This window comes from Medicago sativa, chromosome 5 (genome assembly GCF_051527215.1).
Source record: "Medicago sativa cultivar Bolivia chromosome 5, Bolivia_mono, whole genome shotgun sequence".
Taxonomy (NCBI): domain Eukaryota; kingdom Viridiplantae; phylum Streptophyta; class Magnoliopsida; order Fabales; family Fabaceae; genus Medicago; species Medicago sativa.
Genome location: NC_140753.1, coordinates 63,812,435 through 63,824,687, shown reverse-complemented (window position 1 = coordinate 63,824,687; position 12,253 = coordinate 63,812,435). Strand labels below are relative to the sequence as shown.

At 32.7% G+C, this 12,253-nt stretch overlaps 2 protein-coding genes across 2 annotated transcripts; both read right to left on the bottom strand.

The window, feature by feature from the left end:
• Positions 1 to 401: 401 nt before the first annotated feature.
• Positions 402 to 1,817, bottom strand: LOC146923955 (aspartic proteinase CDR1-like). Its single transcript, XM_085709030.1, has one exon. The coding sequence runs from the start codon at positions 1,796 to 1,798 to the stop codon at positions 491 to 493; it is 1,308 nt and encodes a 435-aa protein (XP_085565156.1). The 5' UTR covers positions 1,799 to 1,817; the 3' UTR covers positions 402 to 490.
• A 3,501-nt stretch (positions 1,818 to 5,318) lies between these two features.
• LOC146923954 (uncharacterized protein At2g39795, mitochondrial-like) lies at positions 5,319 to 9,246 on the bottom strand. The gene is made up of 3 exons (XM_085709029.1): positions 8,838 to 9,246; positions 6,163 to 6,509; positions 5,319 to 5,750 (listed from the first exon to the last, which is right to left on the bottom strand). The coding sequence occupies exons 1-3, from the start codon at positions 9,096 to 9,098 to the stop codon at positions 5,591 to 5,593; spliced, it is 768 nt and encodes a 255-aa protein (XP_085565155.1). The 5' UTR covers positions 9,099 to 9,246; the 3' UTR covers positions 5,319 to 5,590.
• Positions 9,247 to 12,253: the final 3,007 nt, after the last annotated feature.

The following is a 12,253-nucleotide window of genomic DNA, read 5'->3' as shown; positions in this document are numbered from 1 at the left end:
TGGGACGCATATTAGTCCCAGACAATCATAACATGTCAAGTAATTACTCCATCTTAGTCAACCTTGAATAGTAAAAATGCAAGTCATTAATAACATTAACTATTAATGATATGATCGTCAAACATTTGAAAATCATAATCACAATAGGTAGAAGATTTTGTATCTTGATTGGTTAAATGAAAATAAGTTCAATTTCAACCTTTCTATGAATAAATAAAACCGATATTTGTTTGTAAGATAGCTTCAACATACACCTTATGACTTATATAGGCTCGAACTCAAGACCTCGCAATTGGGTGTGAGAGTTATATATGATACTAAAACAAATGCAACAGTGACGATATTGAATATTCGGACAGAAACCAAATGTGAATTATACTTGATATAAAAAAGATACGAAATAAAATGGAAATTATTTTATTATAAATTCAAGGATCAAAGCAAACATGTAATGTAACCAACAACAAACAGACATAGACTTCAACACTCGTTACGCTTTGGTACAATCAGTAGGTTTAAACGACACTGTTTCTTTTTGAAGATCATAACCAACCAACAAATTTTGTTGAGCCAAGTTCCCAAAGATGGAACCAAGTCGAGCAGATGATGGTTGGAAAGCAAAGCAAACAATACCCTCAGCAATTGGAACAAAGGTACTAATAGAATGCAACTCAACATCGGCACCTTTAAAATGTGCGGTGATTATAGGAAAATCATATTCATTTGATGTCAAACTATAGCATAGGCCGAATTGTTGATTAGGATCATCAACACGCTCTAGTTTCACCGAATCCGCCACAGCTGTTTCCAAGTTAGTATAGACGTCGGATGGTAAAAGTGTCAATGTTGTACCTGAATCAATTATGATGTTACCTTCTTCACCACCTTCTGAAGAGCCTCCAAATTCTACTCTTTTGTTTCCAACACTAAATGCTTCTAATGTCAAAAAGTAGAAAACTGGAGAGTCTTTTTTTACTAGAGGAGTTGACACAGTACCGTCACCCGAAACCACAGCGGCATCTCCAAAACTGAGTATACTTGTCGCGTTTGACTCCTTGTTCAACAATGGCACCAAACAATAAGAGAATTTACCACCAATTGACGATCCCAATTGTGTTATGAGAGACACCGGCCCACCTCCAAGGCCAACTATACCAGAGCTTGCGCCTCCAAACGTCCCCGCATTATCAGTTCCACATCCTATCACTGTTTTAGGAAATGAAACAGGACTTCCGGAGGTGGACTCCAATGCAAGAGTGTCAACACTAAGATCTCCTCGTGAATGTGAATAATCTCCATAACTAATTTTATATTGACAAGAATTTTGGTCACTGCAAGAGGTGTCTCTCACAGAATGACATAGCTTAGACGCACAAGGAATGTTTTTGTAACTAGTTGATTTTGATGGATTAAAAATGGGAGTGGTTTGGTTGTAACATTGTTCACAAGGCTCACATTGAAGCCAAACAATGTCACTACCTGTATCAGCAATACCGTATATCTTAGTTGGAGGGGTACCAACTGAATACGTCATGACATAACCACCCCTATCAGGGATTACAGTTGATTCAGGTGTACCTGAGTCAGAATCCTTAAAGAAATGATTGGCACGATTGATGGAACGACGTGCTGCATCGACAAAGTGTTGGTATTTATTTTCGGTAGGTTTGTAGTATGGTGATTTTGGGGAGTCACGGTGGATAAGTTCAACACTAAAACCATTGCTTAGAGCATGAGAAAAAGAAGCAATGAAACAAAGGGAAAAGAAAGAAAGAGTAAGAAGGGAAAGTGTGTTCATTGTTGCTATCACAAATTTTGGTACGACTTTCTTTGTTACAATACAACCTTTTTATAGACTTGTGACTATGAGACTTACATAAGAATGGAGCCTGAAAATTTGTGATTATTCATTCATCATTCATAATGGAAAAAAAAGAAAACGGTAAAATATTTATGCTTCTTTATTATTATTATACTAGTACTGATTTTGAGTTGGTGGGATTTGATAAGATCAGATTTTCAATGGAATTTGGTTAATGGTGGAGTAATTTCCATTCGATGCAATTACATTTGAATGGTATCAATTCAATTTTTGATATTCTACAATAAATATTTTGATAGTGTTAGCATTATATTCATAATAATTATCTTAGTAAAGACTAGGTAAATGATCCTCTTAAGAAAACGAAAAAAAGGTAAGTGATGAAACTTTTCGAAATACTGAAATATAGTATGTTACTAGCAGTAATATACAGAATATGGTAAAACAAATATAGTAGTAACATGATTTTTTTTATTACAGTGCATAATACTCTTTTTTTTTACCACAAATATCATTTTACCAATACCATTTCATGTGTTTCGAATGATACATATGAACTACACCAAGACTTGAATCAAAATATCTTTACAAAAATAAAAACTAATGTAAATATCTATCGTTTGTTTCTTTAAGGTGGTTAACTAAAAAATTTAAATGTATAAACTAATGAACCGTTGAGGACCAAACAAAATAGGCTTGTCATAACTTATGAGAACTAATTAAGAACTTTCAGTATGGTTTGATCAGATGCTATGATAATACAATGATATTTCTATTGTTTGGCACATACGATACCTAGGGGTTGTGATTGAAATATTTGTTTGAGGAGGAAAACGTGCAATTCCAATTTTGAAATCAGAGTTAAATAAGTTTTTGATCTTTATTTGTCTAAAAAAAAAAGTTCTTGGTCCTTATAAATTATCAAATTTTGTTTTGAGTACTCATAAAAAAAATTGCATGTTTATGTCTAAAATAATTTAGCATGAAGTTTTAGTCCTATTAAATTTAAATTTGTTTGTTATCCTTAAACTTTTCAATTTTTGAATGGCTAAACTTGTTTAAAACCGTATAAAAAGTGATTTTACAAAAAATAGAATCTTTTAACATGAAATTATTTAAATATGATTTTTTAAATGAGTAAGAAAATAATTTAGACCTAAAAATCATATTTTCAGCTTACTTTTTATGTTGATTTTTTTTATAAAATCTCCTATCTCCTATATATACATACATTTGAGAATAAAGTACACTTGACATATCAAAATGAAATATTTGAGAATAAAGTACACTTGGCATATCTAATTGAAATTCTAATGAGAACTGACATGTGTCAACTCATGGTAATTACAATCATAATACTAAAAATTAAATAAAAAAGAGGTCTAATAACAAAATATTAATTGCATTCAATTTACATACTTGACTTTTTTCCAAATTATGATATTCCTTTGACATGAACAAAATTATGATATTCCTTTGACATGAACAAAAAAATCACCAATTAAAAAAATTAAAAACCAAAATTGATGTAAATCAAATTTTTTTTTTTTGATCAAGTTGATGTAAATCAATTGATATTGTACATGTCACTTACTCTTTTTTTTAGGAGTATGCCACTTACTTAAAAAATGATGAGCCTAGATATGAAAATATATTACCAGTTAAAAAAAAATCAATATTCACTTTTATCAAAGAACGTATCTGGAAAAATACCCAAAATTAAAATGCTCGATCTCTTTCGCGTGCAGGTAAGGAAGTGCTCCTAAAGTCAATTGCTCAATCTATACCTACTTACTATATGAGCGCTTTTCTGCTCCCTACCTCATTTGATTATATGCATCAAATAATACAATGATATTTATATTGTTTGGCACATACGATACCTAGTGGTTGTGATTGAAATATTTGTTTGAGGAGGAAAACGTGCAATTCCAATTTTGAAATCAGAGTTAAATAAGTTTTTGGTCTTTATTTGTCTAAAAAAAAAAAGTTCTTGGTCCTTATAAATTATCAAATTTTGTTTTGAGTACTCAGAAAAAAAATTCCATGTTTATGTCTCTAAAATAATTTAGCATGAAGTTTTAGTCCTATCAAATTTAAATTTGTTTGTTATCCTTAAACTTTTCAATTTTTGAATGGCTAGACTTGTTTAAAACCGTATAAAAAGTGATTTTACAAAAATTAGAATCTTTTAACATGAAATTAGTTAAATATGATTTTTTAAACGAGTAAGGAAAATAATTTAGACCTAAAAATCATATTTTCAGCTTACTTTTTATGTTGAATTTTTGTATAAAATTTTAAACATGTCTAAAAAATCATTCAAAAATTTAAAAGTTTATGGTTAATTAAACAAATTTAGATTTAGCATGAATTGAAAAAATTTGTTGGAAACCACTTTTTAGGATAATGACCCACTTTAGAAATGTATAAGTCTCATTGTATATATCATTTGATGCATATAATCATTCTTTCCATTCAATCCATACAAATTTATTTTCAATTCGAGAATTTTCCCTCTTTCATGGCCTTTATAAAGATTCTTAACATGGTAGTAGAGTCATGACATGCTCTTTGAATTTTTATTCCAATTTTTTGCATGTTTTTCTTTTTCTTCGGTTACAAATTAATTTTGTTTCCCTTGAACCTGGTCAATTTATTGTTCTTGATTCATTCGTTACTTCCTCAAATTCATCCATTCATTCTTTTGCATCTTATGTTTTTTTTGTAGTTCTTGCAATTTCACGGTCTTTTCTTCCAATTTTCATTTTCTTCACCTTTTTCTTTGTTTGTCTGTTGCATTTTCTCATCTATCATATTTCTTTGGTGATTTGAGTTTATTTATCAATTCCTTTCCTAACTTCAAATTCATCATTGCAAACTCACTCTCATTTTTTCATTTAAATTCTTGAAACTTTTGCTCCACCTTGGCAAATTCTATTGTGAAGATTATCTAAGATCTTGAAACTTTCAATTACAAGCTAATACCATTATGTTAGTTTCAACTAATAGTGGTGTATAAAGTGGTGTATAAAGCTCTTTTGTACATTGTATAACTCAATTCTTCAGTTTTCAATGAAATGATAGTTGTTTTCTCGCAATTTTCTCTTTGATTCGACAAATTCAATGCATGTCGCATATTTTTTTTTTTTGGATTTCTACGGAGTCATTGTGGACAAAGAGATTCTAGAAAAACAGTATCTTGTTCTATTGTGCATCGATGAAATTGTTAACAATGTTCCATTCGAGTTCGACGCTCCTTGTTTTTCACAACTCTCGGCTTTGTAGTGATTCCAATCCTCTTTGTTTAGGCAGTGAAAATAGTCACAGAACTCTATGCTGTGTCTGATAAACTTTACATTAGATAGGAAATATGTAATGCTGAAACTTTCCCCCCAAAAAAACAAAAACTATTTTACCCTGTTATAATGGAAAATAAGGGAATAATTCAAATATTTTTAAAAAATATTCTAAAATGAGTCTCAATTTGAAAAAATTTTCTAGAATGAACAAACTACTATATAAATGCAAAAACTGATCCAAAATGACTTAAAAAGTTATACAAATATGATGTAATAAATCCCTTACTAAGGATATAAGTGCTAACATTTTCAACCAGTGTGCCTTTAAAACAGGAAGTAGAAACTACCACTAAACCACAATGACACAATAATACAATATTTGATTATTTTCCTCCTAAGAATGAAACCTTCCACAGTGATAATATGGGAGAAATTCCTCTGTGATTACTTCAGACCATGTCAATGCTCATGCTTTAATGAAATTCTTGAGCTTATTCAACCACACCAAGTATTCTCTACTATCCTTGTTGATCATGTACTCATGCAAGAAATTTGTTGTGCTTGGTTTGATTCCCCTTATTTCTAAGTACTTGTGGAATGACTTTTGCAATGCCTCATCCAAATCCCTGTAAAAATGGCAGAATCTCATTCAAACAATGGCAACATTAATTGAAAGTATACAAACAGGGTTTTATAAAAAGCTCCAAAACCACAATCTGAACTGCAACATCAATATTTTTCATGTCTCTAGGACCAAGCAGTACAGGTTAGCAACACAACCCAATCTAAATTTCAGATCGCGGAAAATCGTAGTTTGTTCAAACTCCGCTACACAAAGTGCTATATCACCACTATAGCTGCTTTTTAAAACATTTTGTAGAAAACAGCATATCACAGAACAGTAACAATTTATTCAAAATTCTGCTATGCTATAGTACCGCTGTAGCCTTTATTTAACAACACTGATGTAACCCTGGATTAAAACATTGAATGCACATATTTATAAACAAAATAAAATAATCAGAAAGAAGTACATACTGAAAATCTGGCCCGTCATAAGGAATCTGTTCATCAGAAAAATCAGGATTCTTTACAGACAAGCTGTCGATAACAATCTCATCTGGGTAAGCAACACAACTGAACTCCAAAGAGGGCCCATCCTTCTTAGAAACACTGACTGAAAGTGGAATGCTTGATTGAGTTGCTCTCTCACTCTCATCATCCTTATCATCATCTTGATGATCATGTTCATCACCAGTAACCAAATCAGGCATGTGAACCTCAACCTGAATTTCTTCACCTTGATAAGTCCTTTTAAGTGTTATTGTCTGATTTCCTGGATTATCAACTATCTTAAATGGGAAATTGCTCGGAACTTCCTCACCCTATATCAACCAAAATCATTTTTTCAACATTTCACAACATAATAATAGTTATCATGAATAACAACCAAATTCAAATTTTCAACATTTCACACAAAAAAAAACAAAAAATTGAAAAGGAAAAGTGTATTAATATGCTCAGAATCAGGCACAAGGCGTGCAAAACTAAACAAAGAAATCACAAAGTTTGAAGCTAACAAAAGACTACAAAACAAAAGGAGATAAGAAATAAGAAAGCACCTAACCATGCCAAGCTCAAAACTGACACACCACCCAAACCAGATTGTACAACCTGTTAAATATCCTATCTTCTTCCGGAATTCTACCCCGAAAAAACTCTCGAGGTAAAAATACCAAACCTGAGACTAACTAGCTGCTACAACCAAACTTGCAGCAAAAGTTTGCCCGCCACGCCACCAATAGAAACTTGATATCAATGAAATGAAACTTATTATTAAGGTATAGGAACAAAAGGCTTCCAGACAAGATGAAAGAGAAAGCCTTGACGAAGTAACCCTGAAACTAGATGAACTCAACTAGTACCAAGCAGTCAGACTCAGACCTCACTACTGCAGCAGGAGAAAGAAAAAAAAACAGCAGAACAGATCAAACAATGCAGAACAACCACAAGCACCCCTTGAAAAACTCCAGAGTGCAACTGAAGCAACACCACCCCCCTCAACAAGTACATAGAACTGAGCACACCCCAACTTCAAACAGAAAGTTAACTCTCAACAGAACAGGTCAAGGGATTTACAAGCCATTAATTAATAGAGTAAAAGAACCCACTTGACTAATTTTAAGGATTTTCCAAGATAATTTTTTTGGCTCTTTTAAAACCTTTTCCCATTCGAATCCTTTTTGAGAAAAAATCACACCGTTCCTAAGTTTCCAAACTACACAAACATTAGAAAACCAAATAATCACACCCAGTTTCTCACTAAATTTTCTACTCTTCACAAGATTTTTAAAATAGACAAGGAGTTCGAAATCTCCAAATTGGAAGGCGAACGAAACCCCAAGACATTTCAAAGTCTCACTCCAAACCACCGGAAAAAATTAGACAATTGAAGAATAAATTATTTACATTTTCCAAAGTACCACATCCTCCTAACACAAAACCCTGAAAATTAAAACCAACCCCTCTCACGAAAGATAATCTTTAGTTGGTAGCTTGTTCTAAAACATCCTCCAAACTAAGATAATCATATTTAACGCAATTAATGAGTGCCCATAAATCCACAGCCCTACTTAATCTACACCTCATTACCATCGGTGCTCAAGACCAAAAACGACTCTTTGACAGAGTTACTCGGATTTCCCCCATCTCCCGCCAAATTCTTTCTTCATAAATAATAAATAATAATAATAATTATCATAAATAACAACAAGATAATCATTGTTAAGGTTAAAAAAAAATTATGGCTTTGTTTGGTTAAAAAATAGAGAATAACTGATAAACTAGCTTGGAGGATAGCTATAAGCAAGCATATAAGCTAGTGATTGAATTTTTAGTTTATGGTAAACTTAGCAAATAGAATAGCTTATAAATATGAATGACATACAAAGGATATATTAATTAAAATTTAATTTTTCTGTTTGGTAAAACACAGCGGATAGCTGATAAGCTAACTTATAAATGAGCTTGTAGCAAATGACCTATAAGCTAGCTTATAGCTGATAGAGTATAAGCTAGCTTATTTGTAATGTTTGGTAAAATTAGAGGTTATTGTAGCTTATAAATATGAAATGACATAAAAAAGTGTGCATTAAATTAATATTTATTTTTTCAATTGAGATTGCAAGGGGTAAAATTGAGATAAAAAGTGATAAGCTATAAGCTACTTGAATTAGCTTATTGTAAACCGCTATAAACTACTTGAATTAGCTTATTATAAACCGCTATAAGCTCATAGAAATAAGCTATAAGCTAGTGTAAAATTAACAGTTACCAAACAGGTCTTTTATTATAATACCAGCTTATAAGCTATAAGCTATACACCACAAACCAAATTTATGTCTTACCAACCAGAGCCTAAGATTACAGGGTAAAATTGAGAGACCATGGTAAGCTAAAAGTTTTAAGCTATAAGCTACTTGAATTAGCTTATCAAAAGATGCTATAACATAGTAAAAATAAGTTATAAGCTGGTGAGAGAATGATTGTTACGAAACAGGTCTTTTTTAATCATATCATACCAGCTTATAAGCTATAAGTTCAAAAATGTGTCTAGCCAAACAGACCCTATATATAAATGAAATTAAAAAAGAAAAACAGTGTTTCTATTACTACAATCATGAGTCTAATGAATTAAGGAAGATGAAACTTACAGCGCCGAAATCATCGGTTTCCTGAGCACAAGTGATTTCCGATTCGATGAAACGGAGAAGAATATCGTCGGAGGTGGGTTTGTTTTTGACAGATACAGAAGAAAAGTGAAACGTAGGAACAAATGAACCCTGGTATCGATTGACGGCGGCGGAAAGCACGGCGCGATGACCCGGTTGGGTTTTTCTGATCAATTGAGTCGCAGAAGTAAAAGCCCTAACGAAAGTGCTTGACTTGGAACGAAGGATTGAATTGAACGCCATTTTTGCTTTGGGTTGAAGAAGAGAATAGAGAAAGGGTTTTGCTAGGGTTTTAGAAAAGATTGTGAATGAAAGTTTCTTGTATTTCTACTCTTGCACTTTGCTCTTATCAGCCGTTAGATCTAAATACGAAGCAGATGAAATGTGGGCCATTTGATTGAGCTGGAAGGTGGAATTACGAGGATCAGAGGAAAGTGGTGTTTGTTGGAACAAAATTTGTTTAACAATGTCACCTTAAGTTTTGATGATAACAAATATTAAAAATTTAATTGGATATGTTAATATTTGTTCAAATGTGCAGAACCATAGACTAAAATTCTATAAGTCTTAAATCAAGTTTTGGTTCTGAAAGAACAATTGAGAGCAAAATTTTTTTCAAGGGAAACTTAATTGCAAGTCAGAGTCTATGTTGGAACAAAATGTGTGTTAACATTACCCTTTTGAGTTTTGATGATAACAAGGTATTAAGAATATCAATTGGATATGTTAATATTTGTTCAAGTGTGCATGACAATAGACAAAAATTTAATGTCTTTATATATCAAGCATAGGTTCTCGAAGAACAAATTAGAACAATGGGTTCTACAAAAAGGGAGCTTGTGTTACAAGATAGAGTTGAAAGAAGACAACATCTGAAGACTTTCGAAACACCTCATCAGAAGCAGCTTTTCAGAAGCTGTTACCAGAAGCTGACGTCATCAAAAGCTGAAGTTCATCAGGAGCTAAAAGACTGGAAGCTTCAGAGTTTGTTAAAAGTTGTTATTCCCATGCATGTGTTTGCAGAAGGAATGGAAGCCTGGAGCAACGACTAATTCAGAGGAATTTGAAGGCGTGTTTATCCACTGAAGAGCGCAGAAAAGGACAATAGTACAATTGTACAACCACTACTCCATTACTCCACTCTTCATGTCTGCAATAGTACAACATAACAGCTATATCAATGTTGGTGTCACTCTATTCTTGGAATGGATTTGAAATTGTTCCTTCATAGGACAATAACCAAATCAAGCAACAGATCATTGGTGTTTTGATCAAGCTCCAATAACGACTCTTTTTGATGTGCTGGCAATCTACAACGTTCCTCTCACACCTCTATATAAAGGAGTGAAGACTTGAAGATTTCTAATAGACTCACAACAATTTTACAAGTGCCAAACCTCTGCTGAAATTGTTTCACATCAAAGTTCACTTAGAATTTCTTAACAACTTTCATATCTTAGAAATTCTAGAGTATTAAGAATCTGTATCTGAATCTGATTTGTATTGTGAACACCACTGATTGTATATCAAGTGTTCAACCTCAAACAATTGTTTTAGTAATTCTGTTTGAATAGAAGTCTCTTGCAGTTGTGCTTGAGCATTAGAAGTCTCTTGATTGTGTTCAGAAGCATAGGAAGTCTCTTGCTTGTGTGCTTGAGCAGTTTGAAGTCTCTTGGTAGTTGTAGCAGTGAGCAATTGTAATCAGATATTACATTTTAGTGAACTCTCCTTGGAAGTGCAAGGGGGACAGGATTACTTCCAGTTTGTGGAAGGAACCTGTATAATTGCTTTGTGTCTTGAGTTAGTTTGAAGTCTCTTGCTTTAGTCCTTGAGTAATTGTAATTAGATATTGATTTTAGTGAACTCTCCTTGGAAGTGCAAGGAGGAGTGGACTACTTCCGGATTGTGGTAGCAACCACTATAAATTGCTTTGTGTCTTTCTTCTTTCTCTATCTCTTTATATATCCGCTGCAACTAAACTCTGAACACTACTTCAGAAGTTGAACTCTATCAGGTTCTGAACAGTGATTTCAGTTTTAGGAGAAGAAAAAGAAAACACAACCCCCTTGTATTTTGCTCACCTTAAGTTTGAAGTGAAGAACCTGGAGTTAGCAAAATGGATTATTTTGAAGACACAAGTTTGCAGAAGGAATTGAAGTCTAGAGCGACGACTATTTCAGAGGAATTAGAAGACATTGGATGCTTATCCACTAAAGGAGCTAAGAGAAAGGACAATAGTACATAGTACTGCTACAACTATGTCTCTACTGGTTAATTCTGCATACAATGAATGGATTTCAAATTATTCCCTCCTAGGACATTAACCAAATCAAGCAACATATCATTGGCATTTGATCAAGCTTCAGTAACCACTCTTTGATGAGATGACACCTCTACAACGTCTCTTTCATACATCTATATAAAGGAATGAAGACTTGAAGATTAAAGAGAGACTCTACAACGTTTTAACTGTGCCAAAACTCTGCTGAAATTATTGTGCATCAATCACTTAAAATTTCTTATAAACTTTCATATCTTAGAAATTCTAGAGTCTTAAGAGTCTGATTTGATTTGTATTGTGAACACCACTGATTGGATATCAAGTGTTCAACCAATAATTTGTTTGTTTAGAAGTCTCTTGCTTTTGTCCTTGAGCATATGAAATCTCTTGTTTGTGTGCTTGAGTATTTGAAGTCTTTTGCTTGTGTGCTTGAGCATTTGTAATCAGAATCTCCTTGGATGTGCAAGGGGGATTAGACAACTTCCGGATTGTGGAAGGAACTAGGATAATTGCTTTGTGTATTTCTCTTCTCTCTCTCTCTCTCTCTCTCTCTCTCTCTCTCTCTCTCTACTTTATCCGCTGCATTAGACTCTGAACATAGCTCCAGACTCTGAACTCTACCAGACTCTGAACTTTTAACTTAGTTTAAAAAAAAAGAAGAAAAAGGCAACACAATTCAAACCCCCTTAGTGTGTTTTTCTCACCTTCAATGTTGTGTTCGATTAAGGTTAAAATATTTTACTAGTTACAATATATTTTACATGACTTATAAAATTAAAATATGGTTTTTTTTATCAATTCAAACCCCTTAGTGTGTTTTTCTCACCTTCAATGTTGTGTTCGATTAAGGTTAAAATATTTTACTAGTTACAATATATTTTACATGACTTATAAAATTAAAATATGTTTTTTTTTAAGGAATGAATCTTGTATGTTAAAAGCACGTGAAGTACCATGTAAGTTAAAGATATAGAAAACCTATGAAAAATCAATATTCATATTCCATATTTTTTTTTGGTGGCCGGGGTTTGAACCCCGGACCTTGCATATATTATGCATTGTCTATATCAACCGAGTTAAGCTGAGGACACATTCAATATTATTTGTAACAATGGAA